At 33.5% G+C, this 22,125-nt stretch overlaps 2 protein-coding genes across 2 annotated transcripts in view; both read right to left on the reverse strand.

Annotated features, from left to right (window-relative positions):
- Positions 1 to 1,204: 1,204 nt before the first annotated feature.
- Positions 1,205 to 22,125, reverse strand: part of B4 — a 170,766-nt gene continuing 149,845 nt past the window's right edge. Inside the window, exons 5-6 of the mRNA XM_068768841.1 lie at positions 4,636 to 4,855; positions 1,205 to 4,205 (exon numbers count right to left, since the gene is read on the reverse strand). Coding sequence (XP_068624942.1) covers positions 1,990 to 4,205; positions 4,636 to 4,855 — 2,436 coding nt within the window. The 3' untranslated portion in view covers positions 1,205 to 1,989. The remainder of the gene's footprint in view (positions 4,206 to 4,635; positions 4,856 to 22,125) is intronic.
- On the reverse strand, positions 11,911 to 12,498 carry LOC137925645 (uncharacterized). Its single transcript, XM_068769118.1, has one exon. The coding sequence runs from the start codon at positions 12,496 to 12,498 to the stop codon at positions 11,911 to 11,913; it is 588 nt and encodes a 195-aa protein (XP_068625219.1).

Raw genomic sequence — 22,125 nt, forward strand, 5'->3', positions numbered from 1 at the left:
GTCTGTTTATATAAACTACTATTTCATACGATTACTAATTTACTTTAAATGATTAACCTCCATAGCAATCAATCAAGCTTTAGGCAAGCCATATAGGTAAATGTACAAGAAATAAAAAGGAACAAATACCAAGGCAAAAATCAGAATGCACTATGAACCATTTATAATCCATGTTGGAAAATATATCTTACAATGGGAATATCAATAAAACCAATAATTCATTATATCGTTTATTTGTCTCTTCACAATTTAAAATCATCGAGATTTTCATACTAAACTGAAATCTACATCATTGTTTTATTTATAATACAATGTTATATCTATATAATACAAATTTACATTATTGTCATGTGATATGTGTCGCTTAACTTAAAAATTGTATTTTATAAAAATTACCTATTACACCAATCTAACTTATAATTTTTATGTCATAAACATCACATTAATACATAATAAGCCATCGTATTCAATCGCTTTAATTTCGACATTAGTGACAACAGAAGTGGTGTTGCCAGTTTTTAAACATTCTTATCATAATTAATATTTATATCAGTACACAACTATTGCAGGCAAATCGTAATTTTTTTAAATGAAAAATTGCTTTGTATAATATTAAGATTATTCAATTGATATTTTGGACTTAATATAACTTTTTTAGAGTCAATACATATAGGTCAATGTATCCTTGTTGTTTATGAGAATAAAAAGCAAAGTAATATAATTATTTTCAGCACCTCGGTATAGCACCAATTGTGATTGTTTTTTTCTATAGCAAATAACACGTTTTATTGTTTTACATTTATGGAATACAGAAAAAACAGTACAAGACAGACATCGGAATGATACATTTGTAGATGGCGTTTTTTTTTCCCTTGTCAACAAATCTTTTTAGTCCAATAACATGTATAGCTTAAACCGGTTGAAAGTGGCAGAAGGCGCTTTTTACGAGTATCGCAGTTAAAGATTATATTAGATATTTAATTAGATAGAGTGGCTGCCTAGGTCTTAAATTGTTTAGGCGGAAGCTGGTACCCCCACGATTACTCAATAGCCGTTAAGAATACCGATTACTGAGGAAGGAGTCACGGTATTATTATATTATACAAATGGAGTGTAGAAGTATATATATATGTATGTATATATATATACATATATATATACATATAAATAAATAAATAAATATATATACACAAGGAATCGAAAAGAAAGATGTGGTGATTTTAAGTGATGCGCCATCTCTATCTTAACAATGTTAAAATATATATTAAAAACGACAATTAAAAAAGTAGAGTACGAAAGCCCAAGTTCAGATGACAGATCTTTACAGATCAACAATTATTCTAATTGCAGTATATTTTAATTCGGAGTCCATTAATATTTGAGAATATTTATGAAAAAAAAAGATTTCATAGATATCTTAATAAATAGGGGCCAAGTATAGATCTTTAATTATAGCTAGTTATAAAAAATGTGTTTATAAATCCCTCCACTGGTCTTTTTAGATGATTCACTTTACGTATAAATAATATTAAAAATACTTTAACTTTATTGATTTTTTTATGATTTTAACTAATGCCAGCTACATAAGCATAACAGTACGCGGAGAATTACATCTTGAAATTATGATTATCACACTTCTTACAGTTCATCATTGGTAACCCTTTTATTGTAAATTGAAAAATGATTACAATTACAATATCAAATCCTAACGACTTGATGAAGTTTAGTTAGTTACCTTATGTCAGTTCAACTGTCAGCAGTAAGTGACATTTGTGTGTGTGTGTGTTTTTTTTTAAATAACAGAATACATGCTGTTTCTGTAGATAATATTTTAAAAGTTTAACAATAGTAAATGGCTGGTGAAACTTCATATCTTATGAAAATAAAATTAAGAATATAATTAGGTGACACTTGTGCGTAAATTTATGACTGTTATTATCAATTTGTGACACTACGTGTACTCTAAGCATAATTATATTTACAGCTAATTTATTTTAAAGTGTCGTAAATGGCCTCGTTGGGATATGTACCATTTAAATGGATACTGTTGCTAAAACTTAACGAATTATCTTTTATTAGACGGACCTCATTTATTTCTAGGCTATGTTTGTGATTTTCAATTGAATAATCGTCCATGTTACTCGTTATCTCTAGTCTAATGGCATGATTTTTTGGATCGGAGTGGCTGGGCGCCTTATCCCGTTCCCAAGAATCGATTTTAATTGAAACATCGTTTTTACTTGCTCCATCATCAAAGTCACTGGAAGTAACACTTGAATTATCCAATTCAAAATCTATTGTTTTCTCTATTACAACTACTTCGATATGTCTAAACGGGTTTTCTTGATTTTCCATCATCTGTCTTGCTCTTTCATCATTGCGGATGCTAACTTCTTTTTTTACGTTACAAATGACAGGGTCTGTAGCCAAGACGTCGATGTTGTTGTCATAACTTTCTGTGTCAATGGGTTTATTTGCATTAGGTGTACAAATCTCTGCGTAAATGTTATCAGAACTTGAATCAGAATCATTTTTTTCTTCTTCATCATCAACTGCGTCAGCTACTTGTCCGTATGGCAAATCTTCAATAACGGGTAACTTTCTTTTTTGTATGGATGAAATGGAGCGTCTTATTTTAACTTGCCTCTGAGGTTCTTCAGAAATGTCTAGAGGAGAAATTTCTTCTTCCGCTTCAGGTTTTGGCGTTGGCGCTCTTGGTTTGTCGATTTTTTTTCTAAAATTGACGAGCTTTTCGCTCTCGTTTGACCGTTCAGTTTTTGTTGGCATACTATTGCTATTGTTGCCATCTTTCTTTTCATTGGGCTTTTTAGGGTGAAGCAAATTAGAGGTAGACTTGCTAAGAACTCTTTTAGTTTTAACATGAAATTCTGAACACAGCTTTTCAGTTATAAATGAATGTTGCTTATAATTTATTTCAAAATCGTTGTCATTATATAGAGATCCCGCTCCAAACATATTAATATCTTCACAACTTTGTATTTGATTATACGATTCCGATTTTGCAATAGCTTTTTCGGGAATTAAATCGGGTTGTATTCTTTGTCTCTTTTCAAGATTTGTTGACGATTTAGTAGCTGATGATTTTTTTAGCATATTTTCATCTAAAGACTTCAGCTTGCGTCCAGAACTTGATGTACTTTCTAAAGACCCGCAGTAATTAATTTGATCTACACTCAAATTCTTTCTGTCGTGTTTCATTTTAATACCGCTATCTTCTTCTGTATAAGGATTATCGGGCATTCCAGTCTGTACCGAAACAGATTTAGTTAAAACTGGTTTCTTGTGGTTTGAACTACATTGGCTTGTACCCATTTCTGACGAAGAGGTAGTGAGACTTTTATAGGAATGACTTTTCTCTGCAGTACCGTCGCTTTTCCTTGAGGCACCAAATCGATCTTCTATTAACTTAGCCATATCTTGGTATCTTTCAATGGAACTATGCTTTTCCCCCAAAGGGTCAAATGGATCCTTCACGTCTCGATATTTCTCATTGTTTTCAATTGCAGTTATTTTATCATTAAGTTTTTCTGTACTTTTAAGTAGTTTTAAGTTTTTAAACCATTTACTCTTTTTTTGTACCGAATCTTCGCGGAACACTTGCATTTTATCATTGGTAAATTGTTCTTGATCAGCTTTTTCATCATTTTTTTCATCTTTACCTTCATCATCGCTATAGACATCGTAATTCATATGTTCGAGTTCGTTTTTACTTAAAAATATTATCGAACCCTCGGTTTCATCTGGTATATCTTTTAGAACTTTTTCACTTTTGCCAAAGAGGCGAGACGGGTCTATTTTTAATCCCTGAAGAGTAAATTTTCGCTCTTTCTCAAATTTTACAGGTTCATGGTCTTCTTTGATAAGGTCTTCAGCTGTCTTCGCTTTGCTGACGACGGTAGAGTTTGCGTATGAGATCTGCCTGATCCAGTTGTCAACGTTAAGTTGACAGAAGGTTAGAGCTTTTTGAAGGCGCGCGGAGAGGAACATCCGTTTCTCGCTTTCGAAGCCGAGCTGCGTACGTCGTATCTTGATGTTACTGTTTAATGGTAATAGTTGGAAGGCTTCTTTAGCGTGGTAGCGAGGGTCGACTTGCTTGCTAGGGCTGGACGGCATGGAACCATATTCGGGAAGGGAACACATCACTAATACCGGTTCTGTTATAGCAGCTCGCAGTAGCAGGTCCTCTGTAATTATAGAAATAATTTTGTTAAAAATTTAAATTGAAAATTTAGGAATCCCGCGAACGCGGCTTTTATGCGCCACTCCCTCTTAAAGTGTGCGAGAGGGACTTATGAGAGGGATTTGCAAGAGGGACGTGCGAGAGGGACGCCAAATGGAGCGCCATCATTAGCACATGTAAATAGAAGTTATTTTTCAAAATAAAATCACTCTCAATCGAAACGTCTTTCCTTAAACACGCAACGGTAAATCGGTGCCCCCAGCAGCCAACGCTAAACATTAGTGGAGTTACACAGTATAAATATTTCAAATTGACTAATGTAAATTTGATACTACTCGGATTTTGGACAACACTTTACTGCAATTGATATCACGATTCTCTTACTTAAGAATTTTAGGATAACTCCTAACAAGTAATAAAAGAAAATGATTTACCTCCAACGTCATGCGCCATCTCTATCGGCACAGTACCAGCCAGAAGTCGTACTCTGGTTGGCAATCGCCACAGACTGAGTAAGTGCGGCAAGCGGTGAGCACGTGATGCGACCTCCGGAGGTGGTGGTACACCACCCTCACCCTCCCACTCCGCAGGAGATAACTCCTCAGGACAAACTTCGTACAACTCGCCTTTGGTGTTAATTGACACGAAGAGTTCCTAAAAAAATTTTAAACTTATGTTGAATTATTTTTAAATAGAATAACTACTTGAAGATCTTTGTTGTTGGAGGACACCTCTCACCTATTTGTCAAGTCAGTGACATACAATTTAATAGTTACCGTGATGTCAATGCGGTCTGTCATCATCATGTCAACCGATAGACACCCGCAAGGTATAGACGTGCGCTGCTCTCTTTCAGCGACACCCTGCGGTCGTGATACTGTCGTCAGTGCACCCAGAGTATAACCATGTCGCGTTTACCGACGCGTGGCCGGCACTCGTTGAACCTTTTGGCCCCAACGACTATTGGTTTCACAAGCGACGTAACCCGACCAATGCCACTTGAGACGTACATTTCTTGGATCGACGTCGGTGACCTTAGTTCTTTTGCGGAACTCATTATTTATGATAAAATCTTTGAACAGCTCTCTATAAGGTTTTTAACGCGGTTTATATAGTATATAAATTTATATGTATATGTAGTTTTTTAATGTAATAAATGTAAAAAGTATTTTAATAGATTTAAGAAGCATTGTAGCAGTTCTAAGAATATTTTAACTTTATGATTTGCGCTAAAATATTGTATCACATTGTATTAATATACATGAGATACTATCAGAAGAAAGCATTATCATTAACTTTTGTTGTCAAATCATCAAGATCTTGAATTAAATATATTTCTAACATGGATGTTAAAAGCAGAAATAGTTAGAAAAATAAATTAAAAAAGTTGCTTTTTTAAAATCCTTTTATCGCCTACAGTGGTCCTTTTATTAAAACGATATTAAAATTAAACCTATAAGGAAGTTCAAGCGTCTTTTTATAACATAAACCTTGCAATCGCCTATGCATTTATATTTCATCCGCACATCAACGGAGACAGCCAGGTACTAAAGATAAAACGTGCAAGTTTTATAGCCAAACCATTAGTTTTAATGTATTCCACATCACGCAGTACGTTATTGTTTATGCGCGGGCTCATTTCAATATGGCCGCCGCTGTCAACCGTTGACGTTGACAGCAATTTTACTTTTGCGTGTTAGAGTGATTGAATTCTTTCTTACATTCTTTTATGCTGAGTTTTATTATAAAATATTCAACCGTCTTTTTAACGATGAAATTATTTTAATATAAAACTAATTGTTTGATTGTACTACATGTTTCAAATAACATAACGTCAATGTTGTCAATGTTATCAACGAAAGTTATCAAAAATCAATAATATTTATAATTATGTACAAAGGTTGAGGTGTAGAAAAATCTTATTAGTTACAAGAGAAAATAAAGAAATTTATTGCATCATTATGTCTAACATAGCCCAAGGATTATTATATATGTCAAAGTGACCGCGTTGCAATCTCTTAATACTTATGCATTTTACCGGGCGTAAATTTAATCAGTCAGTTTATTGAATATTTATAAAATTAATTTGTAAAAGCTTTACACAAAATATATAGAGATTAAGATTTAAAGGGAATTCAAAAGTAGTTTCTAAAAATAGAATATTTGCAAACGATCTGGCAGAAGATGCGGCGTGAAGCGAAGACCGTAGATTAAACTGCTGCACGATCTTCGTGACCTCCCGTTCCATATATTTGCGTAAATGGTTAATATTTTTCTTTGAAAGTAATTCCATGTAATAGCTTCGTATTATCCCGTTGTTTCTATTTCATGATCATTAAAATTATTATCGGTTTATTTTTGCAAAAATATTAATTTACTTTACAATTATACAAACAATATTATTAATACCAAAACATATTTAAAACAAATATCTATGTATATATTAGCCGTTGCTATTAGACACTAGATGGCGCTGTAATTAATAATATAAATTTTAAAACATTTTTCCCATTCTTGTAACTTGTAACAACAAACAGACGATTTTTGATGATTAATGAAAAAATTAATAAATAATTTATTAACTATTAATAAACTAATTAATTCCTGAGACCTTGTAGTTTAAAACATCCCGTGAGACCGACTTTGGAACGGAAAAATGACCACGTCCTTTTATCACAAGCCGCGTCTTAAAATGTAACGTCCCAATAATGTGGTAAATAATGTGTTCCCGTAACGTGGTAAAAATCAATCATTCGCCACACGCTTGCGACAAATAATATGCTTTATAATTAACTTACAAGCAATCACTTATTTCTAAATCTTCAGATTGTAGAGTCTATGATTGCTCAACTAGCTCACAGGTATCCCATCGATCAAGCCGCAAGTGCCGAAATAATCTAGACCGGACACTATCTAGACGAAAACAAAGAACTACCGCGGGCTAGTGTTGGCTGTGACTGGCATATCAAAAAATAAACATTTCGAAATTGTATAACAGTTGATGAAATTTAAATAAAAATAGTTATAATTGAAAGTCATTTCAACATTTTATAGTTTTCTACTGCTAAGAAAACTGCTCTTGATAGCAATTTGTCATTAGTTTTTAATAAAAAATATTTTTTAGATAAATTCCAAGTACATATTACACATAAAAAAGATATATTACTGAATTTGTAAAAGATTGAAACTTGTGTTAGACAAGAACAGTTTTCAAAAGTATAGCGTCACCTAGAATTTCGATATTCAAACTCTTGCATAGAAACCTATTCGAAACATAACGTGATGTAACCATGGATTAGTAATTTCAATAAATATGGTACCTTTAAAATATGCATGGTTAACTTGATTGTTTGGCGCCAAGTTATATACGTAAATGGCTTCTTGTATCGTCAATATATTAAACCTTATAGTACAATTGAAATATTTTTAAATTCATTTCTATGATGTGATCAGACAAACTTATACAATTACGATGTATAAATCGGCCTTATTATCTTGCGAATACATTTAACTATGGGAATGCATTCTGGTAAGATTTAATAGTGTTGTTTTCAAGGTTTAAAGGGTTAAATGTACAGATCATTTGTCAATAAAAAGCTTTAAGCATTTATTTCCGATTACCCTGAATAACATGATCACCAAAATATGTTAATATTTTTTTTTCTATTAGAAAGAAATCCGAAATAAATATATATTGTATAAATATAAATTGTATATATAGTTGTCCGAATTTTAAAAAATCTTACTATTTTATCATTACGTTATTTATTAGTTCTGAAACCATTGATTTTTGGACAGTGTACCATACAATAATTAGCAGCAAATATATATATTCCTACGTCAGAAGTTTTAATACTTATAGCCAATAACCTTATACATTATGTATTCAATTAAACTCAACGTTTAATCTATAAAAGTCATAAAAAATGTTAACATTCGAGTTTATACGTGTTTTGAAGGTACTGTGCGTAACTACTCGGGCAAGTGTTTCCTTCTGACGACGAAATAAAAGCCAGTTGTTATTAATATATTGTGCAAATTAAAGAGAGTACTTTCACAAATAATCGACATGATAATTATAGCCGCGACAATCCATAACTCACTTCAAATTTTCACTTGAATCTTCACCGGCGTTCGAATTTTAATTTAAACAAGAAATTATAAATAATTAAAAGTATTAATTTATGGTAATATTTAAATAAATTAAAAAAAAATCATATTGAATTGAACACTATATGTAGTAAGCTACTATCGGTTTGGAATGCTGATTTGCTGGGATGAGCCATTCAGAATCTCAAGAGTTGCTCTTTTTAAATACAATTTAACACCATTTGATGTTTAAATTATAATATCGACCGTCTCCAAACAGTCAATCAGTGTAACGAACCAAACTCCATACAGCTGTGCTAACCCAGTAAATGACTGAGACTTGCGATCGTACGTCACGAGTTTGATTCTCGAGATGAAATCGTATATAATTCACACTTAGTGAGTTAATTATATGGGATTGCTAGTCCTCATAAACAAGTTTTCAGAGGATGAACAACAACGTCGTTTGTACCATAATTTCTTACTGTCATCGCCAAACCGTGTGTTATGATTTCTAGTATATTTCCATATAACAGGTTGTCAAATATCTCCCTTCCGCTTTTTTGCTCTTTATTCAATGCTTTATAAAAAGTGTTACAGTGATCGGATTTAGTTCAAATATGCGCGTTTTGTTCGATAATCTGTTTCCATCTAGACGGCAACTTCATAATACCTCCCTCGTAGAAGCCCCCCTCCTTATTTGCGAAGAACTCGGACAGCCACTTTTCACAAACCTCTTTTGAGTTCAACTTTACACCACCAAGGGCGTTCGCCATGGACAGGAACAGGTGGTAATCACTTGGCGCTATGTCCGGGCTATATGGTGGCTGTGATAAAACCTCCCATCCGAGCTCCCGTAGCTTCTGACGAGTCATCAACGAAGTGTGTGGTCTGGCGTTGTCCTGGTGGAACACTACACCCTTCCTGTTGGCCAATTCTGGACGCTTCTGGTAGATCGCCTGCTTCAAGCGGTCCAGTTGTTCGCAGTAGATGGTAGAATTAAGCGTCTGGCCATATGGGAGCAGCTCATAGTGGATGATTCCCTTCCATTCCCACCAAACACACAGCAAAACCTTCCTGGCCGTCAATCCCGGCTTGGCCACTGTTTGGGACGATTCACCGGCCTTCGACCACGACCGTTTTCGCTTGATATTGTCGTATGTGATCCATTTTTCGTCGCCAGTCACCATCCGCTTCAAGAATGGGTCGAGTTCGTTCCGTTTCAGCAGCATATCGCAGGCGTTGATTCGGTCCAGAAAGTTTTTTTGCGTCAAATCATGCGGCACCCAAACATCAAGCTTTTTTTTGTATCCAGTCTTCTGCAGATGGTTTAAAATGGTTTGGTGACTAACTCCCATCTCCTGGGCGATGTCACGAGGTGCCACATGCCGGTCTAACTCGATGTAGTCCATGATTTGATCGGTATTTGTCGTCACAGGTCTTCCGCCGGCTGGCTTATCCATGGTGTCGTTTTCGCCGGCTCTGAATCGTCGAAACCATTTCTCCGCGGTTCGAAGTGATAGAGTACCATCCCCCAAAACACCATTAATCTCACGGAACGTTGCTCTAGCGGATTTGCCTTTAACGAATGAAAACTTTAAAATAGCGCGAATTTCGGCGTTAGTGAACTCCATGTTTACACGTCTATAACTGTTGAATGCGATATCCAAACTAATCATGCATAGCGTCGTTTTGTAGGTTATGTCAAGACCTTTCAAATTATGTATAGTATTGCCAGATACGAGCTCTGTAGCGCTTTGTACATAGCCGCGGAATTCAAAAGACAAAAAGGCGGAAGGGAGATATTTGACAACCTTTTATATATGTTTAAGGTTATCTTATGCCTTGCATAGGTTGAATCGATGATCAAATGTGTCAAAAGTTAAAGTTCAAGATCAAGTAAAAAATATTGAATGCACTAACAAGATTTATATAATAACATATATTTTATTTTGGATTTAAAATTACCAAAAGGAACATGCTTTGCAGAACTATAAGGAACATCATTAATGCTATATCTTATTCTTTCTACTAAATATATTTCAAAGGAAGTAACATTAATAAATGTTCTTCCTAAATTAATTCATTAAATAATTGCTATTAAATATTGTTAATAAATTATAATTACAAGTGGCACATCACTAGCTCCGAGTGTTTTTACGCTAACCCAAATAATAAGTGGGTTTCATCGGCACAATGGTGCAACGCTATATCTAGATGCGAATACAGGTTCATTACTTCATCGATCTGTCAGCGAGTCGGCGGACAAAGCCTTTGTGTTTATTACAAATATCAGGTTGTTCAAAAATCTAATTTGTGCATAAAAATCTAAATTGTGCATTTCGTATGGAAATTGTTACGAAGAAAATTATGATTATACGTAAAATTATTAAAGACGTGTTTTTACATGAGCAGTGTATTCTACTTATTAATTTATATTATTATTAATTTATTTAAAAAAGCTCATCATCAGAATTAGATGAATAAATAGTACAATTAAGCTTTATAACAATTAAAAATGTAGACATATTTAAAGCCGCAGAAGTAGCTGCATGCTAGTAGAGCAAAACCTTTTTTAGGGGGACCTATTACATGGCATTGCATTGGGCGCCTATCAACTGATATCTTGATGATGCTAATGTACACACTAGTAAATAAAAATAAGAATTTTTGTTTACTTTTACGTATCTTATACTGGATTCAATTGTTGTATATTAGATATTTTTTAATTTATAATATTACTAGCTGACCCGGCCACGCGTTGCTGTGAAAATTTAAAAAGTGGAAATAATTGAATTATACGGTATTTCGTTCACTACAAAATAAATTTAATTAATTTTATGGCGTCAACAACACGTGGTAATTATGCTGTTAAAATGTAGCGACACAAATGCTAGTAAAATGTATACGACACGTTCGTAGATTTACCATAGCAGCGCCATCTATTGATTACTTACTCAACCCAGTCGAAAGGTATCGACATCTGTTAGAATCATTTGGAGTTAACAGATAATGGTGATTGTCAAATAATAACAGACAATAATTAGCAATAAATTAAAATTGCGACTATAATTTGAGATTTAAACTATCCTATCTCTCAAGTTAGATCGAACTGCACATGGTGTGCGAATTTTATTATAATCGGTTAAGTGGTTTAGAAGTCCATTGAGTATAAACATTGTGACACGAGATTTATATATATTAAGATTAGAAACATTAGAAATGTAGATCTTTGTCGACAAATCGACAAATCTTAGGAATAAAAATCTATATCTTCTATCTTGCCCAGAGATTCTTGTGCTAATGATCATAAAAGAAAACTTTTAACAAAACAGAACGCGAAACGCTACCGCTGTCGTAAATATTAACAAGTGAGTATTTTGTTAGTAATAAACAAATAAATATATAATTAATATTATTTAATTTATGAGTTGAAGAAACAGACCAGTTTCCTAATGTTTATTGTTTTATTATACCATAAATATATGATGCTATCAAATCATTTGTTATATGTACAACTACTGTTTAATAACAATCTTGTGCTCATTAGCCAAAACATAACATAATACCTCACGCACAACTATTAACAGAAATATGAAACCAGAATATTCATTAGTTTTTTAATCTTTGGGAAATTTTCTTTGATAATCACTGACATTCCTAGTAGGATCAACGTTCATGTAGACCCAATTTTCACCGTACATTGACGATTCCCTGCTCAGCTTCCTGTGAGATTTGATTGACGCAGAAGTGGACAGCCAAGTTATAACTGCATTCTTTCCGTATTCCACTAAATCGAAAATAGCATGCGAAGATACAATAGTACCATCTAAATTTACGACAATCAAATGCGGAATACAGGTAACTTCGTACATATATTTTAGAACAGGTACCAGGGGATCATCAAATTTGAGAGTAAACCAGTTAGCTTGACTTTCATAGGAAGCGATCGCGTCTGCCTCCGTGTCATCCATAGGTACGTAAATAACCTCTATAGGTAGGTTCACATACTTAACGTTCTCGTATATCTCGCAGAATTTTGTGACGATTCCATTTATATCTACGCCTTTGGAATTGAATAGAAGTACCAGGAGATCAGCATTGTCCAGTATCCAGGATATCGGGACTTGCTCGTTACGTTTGTTGTAAATTGTGGCCTCGTTCAACCACTTGTACGGCTTGAGCATAGGATCCAAGTCTGCAGTCATATTCTCATAAACATAAATTAAAATTTGATCACTTTTAAAGCTATCTCAATTGGATAGATAAAATTCTTATAATATTATAAATACAATTAATCACCAATTGAAAAATCGCTTGAAAGCATTAGTTTTATATTGTCATATGTCACACAAGACAACTTTTTTTACGATATTGTACGTAGTTATTTTGTTTTAGGCCAACACAGAACTTGTGTTTTGCTACAATCTTTTTATTAGCAAAAATTGTACAAAAACCGTTAGAATTTATAGTGCATATAAGAGTAAATCATTTCATATATAATTACAATATCGAAGGTGCCATTACGCAAATACAAGCTGCATGTATTAAATATTATGGGTAGAGCTAAACGTCAAGTTTCTTTATTTTATTACCAAAGCCATATTCCTGAGAAGTAACAGTAAGAGCGCACGCGGTCATGTTTCCCCTTAATACTAATTCTCCGTACAATGTTCAGGAGAAAATAATTTACGCAATGATTCTGAAAGACACAAGTTGGTGGAAATCATTACCATAGTCGACGAGAACTTGCCAATGTAAAGTGACCATTGCAACTTTTGTACGACGACTCATATGCAGATTTGAATGCGCCCAGCGATGTGCGATCGTATCGTAAAATACGTTGAAAAGCAAACAGTACGGTGTTACTATGAAAACAGTGGATGATATAATGCAAGAAGAATTTTCGAATTCGTTTAGTTTCATAAACGTTCTCTATGTAAATTATTATATACTTGAAGTAATTTTTTATCATTATTTTCTCATTTATTAATATAGGAGATACTAAAATAAATGACTGTCTTAACGTAAACTCATCAGAAAGATTCCTAGGAGAATTTTATTATATTTATTTTATATTATTACGTACGTGAACTTAAAAATAAAACAGAAGCTGAACAGACGCATTTCAGTTGTACGATGACGTTTGCACATAGTAAACCGCTCTACCTAAGTAGAGCTGTGCAGTGTTGATGTTGTGTATATGCAGCTTGGGACGACAGCGTGGACCACAGGCGAGCCAAGGATGAATCCGGATCCAACTTAGGTTCACCCACGCTGTTCGTGGTTAGGGAGCGCCACCCCCCAAGAACGGGTGTTGTAGTACTTTTTCTTACTATATTATTATTAACCTTATTTATAAATTCTGAAACCATTGACTTTCTATATGGTGGATCATTTCTTAATTGGCAGCAAATAAGCTATACATTCATATCTTTAAAGCTTTTACAATAACTAGTTATCCTGTACAGGTTGTTATATTAAAAACCTTTCATAAATTCTAGTTTATACTAGTCACTTCCAATTATGAATGCGCCCTTCGGAAAAAGTGACACGGAGCTGTAAATGCCAGTCGTCCGTATATGGTTCAAAATTGATTGAAACAATGCGATTAACTTTTACCATTTTGGAAAAAGCTAGTGCGATGTAATATCTTCTTTAACGTAAACGGCATAAGGAATAAAATTTAATAAAGACATACTGTTTACGAATGCATCGATATCACGGTCAAGTTTGCGGCCATTGACTATTTATTTTCGATTGGGAAATTTAATTAAGCCTTAAAATTGTGGTATAGAGTTCAATTTTGATTGAAACATTTTTAACGAATGCCTATATAACTTGCGCTTGGTTCGTGCGTCGGCTGCAAAGTACGAAATGAGTGAACTATGCCAAACCCCGTACATCGGTCGAAGCGTGACCATAAAAACTGTCACAGAATATCAATGTTCCCGAAAGCTTCCGTTGGAATTTGAACTCATTATTTATCAACGTAAAGTCGCATTTTGTATAGAGATTAGTTATCAGATTATATTGCTTATTGTGTTCTGTACTTAAGGCTTATTGTACAGAGCAAATATCTCCCACTTATAGATTGTGTTCGTCAAAGTGGATCAATGGCACTCGTGTTTATTTTTGATTTACCGTTACGCTTCATGAACAATCGAAATTATTGAACGGCCGTTCAACCGCCGGAGGCTTCTATGTCGTTTGGATAGGTTTAAACGTTAAGGATCAATTCAATAAATTTATTATTAATTTTTTATACTATTTTGAAAGTATTTTGTAGACGCTAAATACGGGCAATGGAAAACCGGTCATCGTGACGATCTTTTAGAGAGGTCGATGCTTTGTAGTGGGTATCTATCAGATAACCTGAATTACATTGATTTCCATACAAGTTGCGCCATCTGTTAGTAGGCTGTTACACTAATTGTAAGAGACAATTTGACACAACGCCGATTCTTTATCACAAATCTATACCTATGCAGTCGCCACTACTTAATTTATAAATTCTTAATAAATTATTCCAGTTTTCTGTCGTGAATCATGTTGTTATTGAGAAATATGATAATATTACACAAGTCTTAATTGTCGCATTAAAACCTTATTTAATAATCATAAGAAACCGTTGGACGTCCAATGTTGGACATGGGCTACTCCTATAGACTTCTACTAGGATCGGTAGGAAGCGGCCTGTCCATATTGTCAGTGGACGTCCATTAGTGTAGGTAATGTGCTTGCCAATCCGTGGTCTCAATTCCAGAACGTAATGCACCAAGTGGCCATCTATTCTGTGGGCAATATGGCCTACCTACTACCATTTCAACCAGCTATTCCACTGGGCTATTTCGTTAGTGTACGGATCTTCTCAGTTATGATTCGATCTAATACTTAACTAAATTATTTATCCTAAAAAATTAGAAACTACATCACACATGAAACCACAAATATTCGTTTAAAACAGTTGATCATATTACTGTGAATTTATCGTGTATTTTTTATTTAAGAGTCAAGTGTATGTATATGTCACAAGTGCTATCTAGTAAAACCATCATAACAGATTACCGTGCGTGTACCGTGTCGCTAAAGATATCGATCAAAAACGTCGCTGATATATATTCTATAATATTACCATGTATTTGTTACAAAATTGCACAATTTTCTTTAAATTATTTATTTATTTAAGTTAAAGAAAATTTAACAACTTAAATATCAAAAAGAATTGTTACTGGCATGAATAAAAATGTAACACTATGTTTTTTAACTTATATCCGTCGTCTCGGTAACTGTAAGGAGCTGGCAACACTCGTTTGCACGACTCGCATTATCTTGCCTGTTCAGTATGCGACGTCATTACATTGATAGTCGCTGTACACGGTACATTTGCACATCCGTACATAAAACCCTGAACAAACGCTTTGTCTGTGGACATAGTATACATATTCCAGGAATGGTAAATAATAATATTTTTTTAAATTGTTAAATATTGTTTTTATAAAGTCTACAGTGAAAAACGAAGAAATTAAGAGTTGTTTGAGATACAGAGAAATAATAAGTCAATATTAGAACTAGCTAGCCAAGAACCTGCTTAGTTAAACATTGAACCATGCCTAAATAGATGGCAGATACTTAATTTACCTAAACAGCAGCTGACTGGGATTGAAGGTCTAATTATAAAGTCGTAAAGCATTTGATGGAGCGGCGCGACACAAAACATTTATTTTTCGATATTATGCAACAGGGCAGACCAACCTTTTTGATAGTCGGAGCTATTTTTCAAAATTTGAACATTTTGCGAGGCACAATAATAATGTATTTTCAATTGTGGCTTTTTATTTCTTTTCTTTTATGATGGTTTTTGCATACCTTAAAATATATTTTTAAGGTATGTAAAAACATATTAAGAATTAGCGGAAATACAATGTTTTTGAAAACATTAAATAAAAGTAGCAAAATATGTCAATTAAAAATTAAACTCATTTACTTTATTTAACATGATAAATCTTTAAAAGTTTGTGAAAAATTATTATTTGCCTGTAATTTTTTAAAAAAAATTGAAACACGAAATAATTATATTTATTTAAAAAGATTACATTACAAAGCTTACTTGGGTACTTTTAACGAGAGCCACAAATAATCCTTAATATAGCCGAATCAGGCTCGCGGGCCTCCTGACCACCCCTTTTATATAATAAAGCTGTTTTTTTTTCATTTTCAATTCACAATTTCATTTGTAGCCTGTTTTACAGAATTCGCAGTTTCTGACGAGCTTGAATTTGTTCCTAGTTGTAAATATTGCTACTAATAAAACTGGTGTATGATTCTGAGTAGATTTTATGCTTTAAATCCCTTGGTTTTACCACAGTTATAGATGAAGCGTTTCATTATCAAAGAAAATTCCATAATATATACATTTCTCACTTTACCAAAGCGACAAATAATTATAAGCGTATATTATATTAAACGGTATGTCATAACAATGCTAGTCACTATTACTATTCATCTGTGAATTGTTAATAGACAATCGTTCAATAAAGATTGATGAATGATTATATGTTGTGATATGTTACGCCTTATTTTACGCACGCATTGAAATCAAATAATTGTTGTAAAAGTTTGGGATTCCTAATAGAAATTTAATAATATTAATAAAATTTATTTTATTTAAAATAATTATGCTCGATTTTTTTCTATTTTAATACAATTTACATAAGATTTTTTTTGGCGAATTTAAATTTGTAGAAGTAAATAATTAAAGTAGTAACATGTTATAGGATGCATGGTATTTTCGAGGCTACTAGATGTGGTAAATAAAGGCACCCTATTGTCTGTGGCACAGTGTGGGTGTCGCTAGGGTTGTAAAGGACAACCGCGCGTGCCACGAACTTAACATTATTTTAACGACCAAACATCACAGTTCAGTTTGTGTTATTTCTGAAATAGTTCTATTAATATATACGTTTATTTACATAGTCGTCTTATGTATTTACTTAAACGCAATCGTGAGTTGATTAAGATTAATAAATAGTTAATATGATCTATTAATATGTGAATGAGACCCTGTGCAGTGAATTTTCGATTCTAGGTCGCGGGTTCGAATACTGAAATATAATCTTATATAATTCACACTTAGTGCCTTTATTAAATAGGATTGCCACTGTTAACAAACAAGTTTTCTGAGAATGTGCAGTAGCATCATCTGCTGAGAATGTGCAGTAGCATCAACATTATACTACACTGCGATCGCCAATCCGCTTGCTAAAATAAGCCACCACCAAAGATATCTATGGGGGGATATACCATATTTGTACGCAAAGGGTGCTCCTGCCCACCTCCTGGAAAATTATGAGCAGCGGCAATCCTTTATAATTAATTCATTGCATCTCGGGAATCGAACCCTTTACCTACGGTTGTAATTCACGGGCCTATTGTATTTTAATACAAAAAATAATGGATTATATTTCAGAGTGATCATTTTATACGGAGGAATTAGAAAAATGTATAAAAGCTTCAAAACTTTTTGATGACAAATTAGCACTTTAAAATTTTTACACCCTTTAACTAATGACTCTTTACATGAACATACTTATGGCGCATATGTTCTAGTTCGATACTTGTCATGTCCGAATTTATGGTCATAGTGAAGAGAACATGAGTGCACCGAGACATCGATTAATGATTAAATCGACCTTAGCAGTGCCCAGGGCTGGCCGCCGACGCTAATTATAAATCAATTATTATTGTACAAGCAATTCAAATGCTTGTGTTCATAGACGTAACATACTTTATTGCAAAACTGATTTATGGATGGATAGAATCCTTGTTTTACCGTCTACATGTGTGCGATGTCTAACATTTTTTGTTGTGCAGGTGATTGGTTTAAAGGAGTTAAGGTACAGTCCGTTTGCTGTCGATTATCGCATGGTATACCGTATCCAAAAATCAAAGGTTTCAAAAGATATAAATAAAATAGTAATTATATTGTAAGTACTATTTCTCTTGCAGACTTTGTATTATCACAAGTTATTCAGAGTGCCTTCAGAGGGGTCTTTTTACGTATGGTGTAAAAATACAATCACACCTTCAAAGCTTTTACACCTATAATCAATTACTTTGTATAGGAAGTTCTCTCTTAAATGCTAAAATTAGTTATTACGAAAAAATTTTGTTATTTTATATACTTATTTTCATTATATATCCAATAAATAATTCACAATTATTTTGGTAAATGCAAAAAAAATATTAAAGTTCCTGACATTTAGAAATTAAGCATTTATTAATTCCCGTATCCCTAGAATTGATTTCTTAATTAATAAAATTATTACAATTTTATAATGAATTTCTTTATAAACAAAGTAAATTATTGTTTTCTTACAATTTATAAAAGAAAATAAAGAAACAATGAGTCTAAATCTTTGTCGACTCTCGACTTTTTATCGTAAATAACATAAAATAAACTTTCCGTTTGAAATTATAAAGGTGTTTATAAATCGAGGTAGTGTAATTTTCGATGTTCGCAAAAACAAAGAGTTCGGCATACTCCTCTCTAATAAGCCAGCAATTTTCTATCGAACACAACGGTATGTGGGTATTACCGTAATTCAGTAATTTCGCAATTACGTCTAGTGTGCTGACAACTTTGTTTTTCTTACCGGAAACTACTGTCCGTGGCTTACGACTGTAACGGTCACGGTTTGTACTAATTACGATACGAATGTTATTAGACTTGTAGCTGAATGCTTCGTGTGAAAGATGGTCCTGTGAAATCAGCAATATGGTATTCACTGGATAACTTAATTTTGTACCGGGGTTACCATTATCCTCCATTAAACGCCCATGACCAGTCTTGTGCTGCCCGCATAAAGCGACTTTTCACCGTCTAGTAGTCTACCTAGTGGTGTCTTTCCACACCGCGTCTGCTGGCTCGTGGTCGCCATAAGAGAACCTTTCGGCACTAACGGCCGAGTTGCATGAGCGATCTGCCCAATATCCGAAATTAAGAATCAGGAGATCCGTAGACAAACGCAACTACTCAACACAGCGTGAAGGAAGTTGAAATAGCAGTAGATTGCGTAGAATATACAGCCACTGGGACCTGAATGTTCTAGAGTGAAGACCGTGGACCGGCAGTGTAGGACATTCATCAACAATGTGAACATAAGATCTTCTTATGGTCGACAGAAAACGGTAGATACAGGCTGCTTCAAACTAACCTTATTAAAAATCTATGTCTGTCTTATTTGATTTCGCAGGGCAGTCCCGAGTATATTCCTCTGCATAGCTTGTTAAACGAACATAGGCTTATCTATGATACATATTAGTTGGAAGCAGGACTGAATGCATAAATTAAGAGTAATATATATAGTACGATAAACAAAGAAAATACGCGGAAAGTAAGCTTCATGTGATCAATGCGTCACGGGCTCCTCGAATAAATACCGCAGCGTACGTCCGAGTTAATACTAGAGAATTTAGATCAACCACTGATTGCAGCGAAAGGGTAATTCCGGGATAGGGAATGGTCCGGGAAGCGTATCTGCTACTATTGCTTAATGATATCTAACTTCGCTACGAAGAACGCCTGGTGAAAATCCACTTACTTAAAGAAAGTTATTTGAGATTGGTAATACTAGGATACAAGTAAAGAAAGTCAAAAAGAAGGTGACAAGAAGCAGAAATCCCTGAAGATTTGAAATTAGTTAAAAATGAAATAATTTATTCTAAAGTGAATTCTTAACCTCATCAAATATAAAACGTATTCGTTACTCTAATTTCAAACAAAATAAGGTAAGTGAAGGTTAGTCTGAAAATAAAGTTTTTGTCAGAATTATATACAATTACATGAAAAATCAAGTGAATAGTTGGAAGCGATGATATATCCTTATATACTAAGTGAAACCATTAATTTCCTTTCTTTGCCAAATAGTAGCATGAAAACAAAATGTTAAGCAAAAATAAATTTTCTAACTCTATATTTTTAAACCATTTAACGTAATATTTAAGCATTATAAATTATCAATTAATAGCGAAATTACACCGTAATAAAATTATTGAAGTTTTTAATAAGACTGAATTATAAATAGTCAAGTGTAAATCAAAGAGCCAAAGAACTTAATTCAAATAACAATTTTTCACCGACTAAACTTAGCTTTTAAATATTCTTAAGGTAAAATTTACGGGGCTATAAGTACATCGTCTAGTTTTTTAAATAATAATTAAAATTAAATAGAAAGAAAATGAACTTTAAATTTTTTTGTAGTTTGTTTTTAATATTTTGTAAAAGCCACCTGAGCCTAGTTTGCAGACCTTTGGATTCAGCTAAACGCTCGCTACAATTTTTACTACAAAAGTATTAATAAGTTAGTTACATGAAAAATAGATCCCTCGAGAAAACAATAATTGTCATTTCTACTATTCTGTTGTGCCTTTACGAAGGTTCAAAGAGAGAACGGTACATTTAAATGACAATACGTAAAATATTCTTCGAAAATTTCAATAACAGTTTAGCCAATAAGCTAACCATTGGGCATAATGGAGACGAATGTTGGGTTGCCTTTTGCGTACAGAACATTTCGCTCGGGACATCACAAAGGGGATGTCGTGTTGGTTGCGAATAGACCCCCATGAGTTGAAAGTACCTTACATAATTAAAGGGCTTATTATGCCATAAACAAACGTTTGCGTGCGTAATTTTTCGCATGACTTTGTTAGGGTTGAAAATGAACTATTATACAACGATCAAATTCAGATGGTGATGACCTGATTCTTTTATCGACCTTCTCACATCTGATTTGATCTCGCAGCGATACTAAGCATAGCCTTCTTCATTGCTCTGTGGCTGATTAGGAACATTTCGTGTGAAATGGCAGTGAGTGAGGAAATCCGCTCGTGAAGCTGACGGCCGGGCGGGTCGAAATGCCCTCAAGTGACAGTCCACAAGCCGGTTGACGCGGCGTGGGTCCGTTCGAACCTTAACTACGTCGTTGGTTCCATAATATATGGTTGGTCGCGGGATATCGCCGGATACTGCTACAAAATCTCTTATCGTGGCTATCTTTGTCGGAAGACTATGCCTTGCAGTGGGCGACGATCGACTAATATGATGATGATGGAAGTGACCAACTATCGGTACATATATATTGAGAAATGCCCCTCTCATAATAGCGTATCGTTTTCTTTTGTTTTGTAATACAAAATCGTAGTACAAATCATTATTTCAGTAATTTTACTAGGTATAGTACTCTTCAAGCCAGATCATATTTCTTTATCACTGAATATCTACTTGTATAGAAATAATTATAGAAAAGATTTTTATACTATATTAATATAACAATATGGATATTTCTTAAATCGTAATTGCGAATCATCTTCTCATTCTATACAAAAACATATGAACAATAAAGTAATAATGTATTCTTTTTATTATTTAAGCACTTTGTATACAATGTATGTATCACGGCAAATGTAATGCCGAAGACATTTTCTACCAGTTGACTGTTTGGGCGATGCTAAGACAATTTAATGAAGGCGGGTGAAATAAGCGAAAGCGAAAAAATAAAAGAAAAATTTAAACGAAAAAATAAATAACGAAAAAAAATCTAAAGTAAATATATTTATAACTACTATTAACTATAATTATACGTTAATATATTAAAATACATGTTTTTTTTAAGTTGACGTACAATTTGTATATAAATATAATAAATAATATAATTTAGTATAAGGCAGCACAAGTAGGCTGCTGTTGCTATAATAATTTAATAATAAATAAAACTGGATGATAAATTTCAAAGCAAATCGATAAAACAAAAAACTGACAACATCTATAATAG

This window comes from Battus philenor, unplaced genomic scaffold, assembly GCF_028537555.1.
Source record: "Battus philenor isolate CCGP_79_NKW_IND1 unplaced genomic scaffold, ilBatPhil1.0.hap1 SCAF_27, whole genome shotgun sequence".
Lineage (NCBI taxonomy): Eukaryota > Metazoa > Arthropoda > Insecta > Lepidoptera > Papilionidae > Battus > Battus philenor.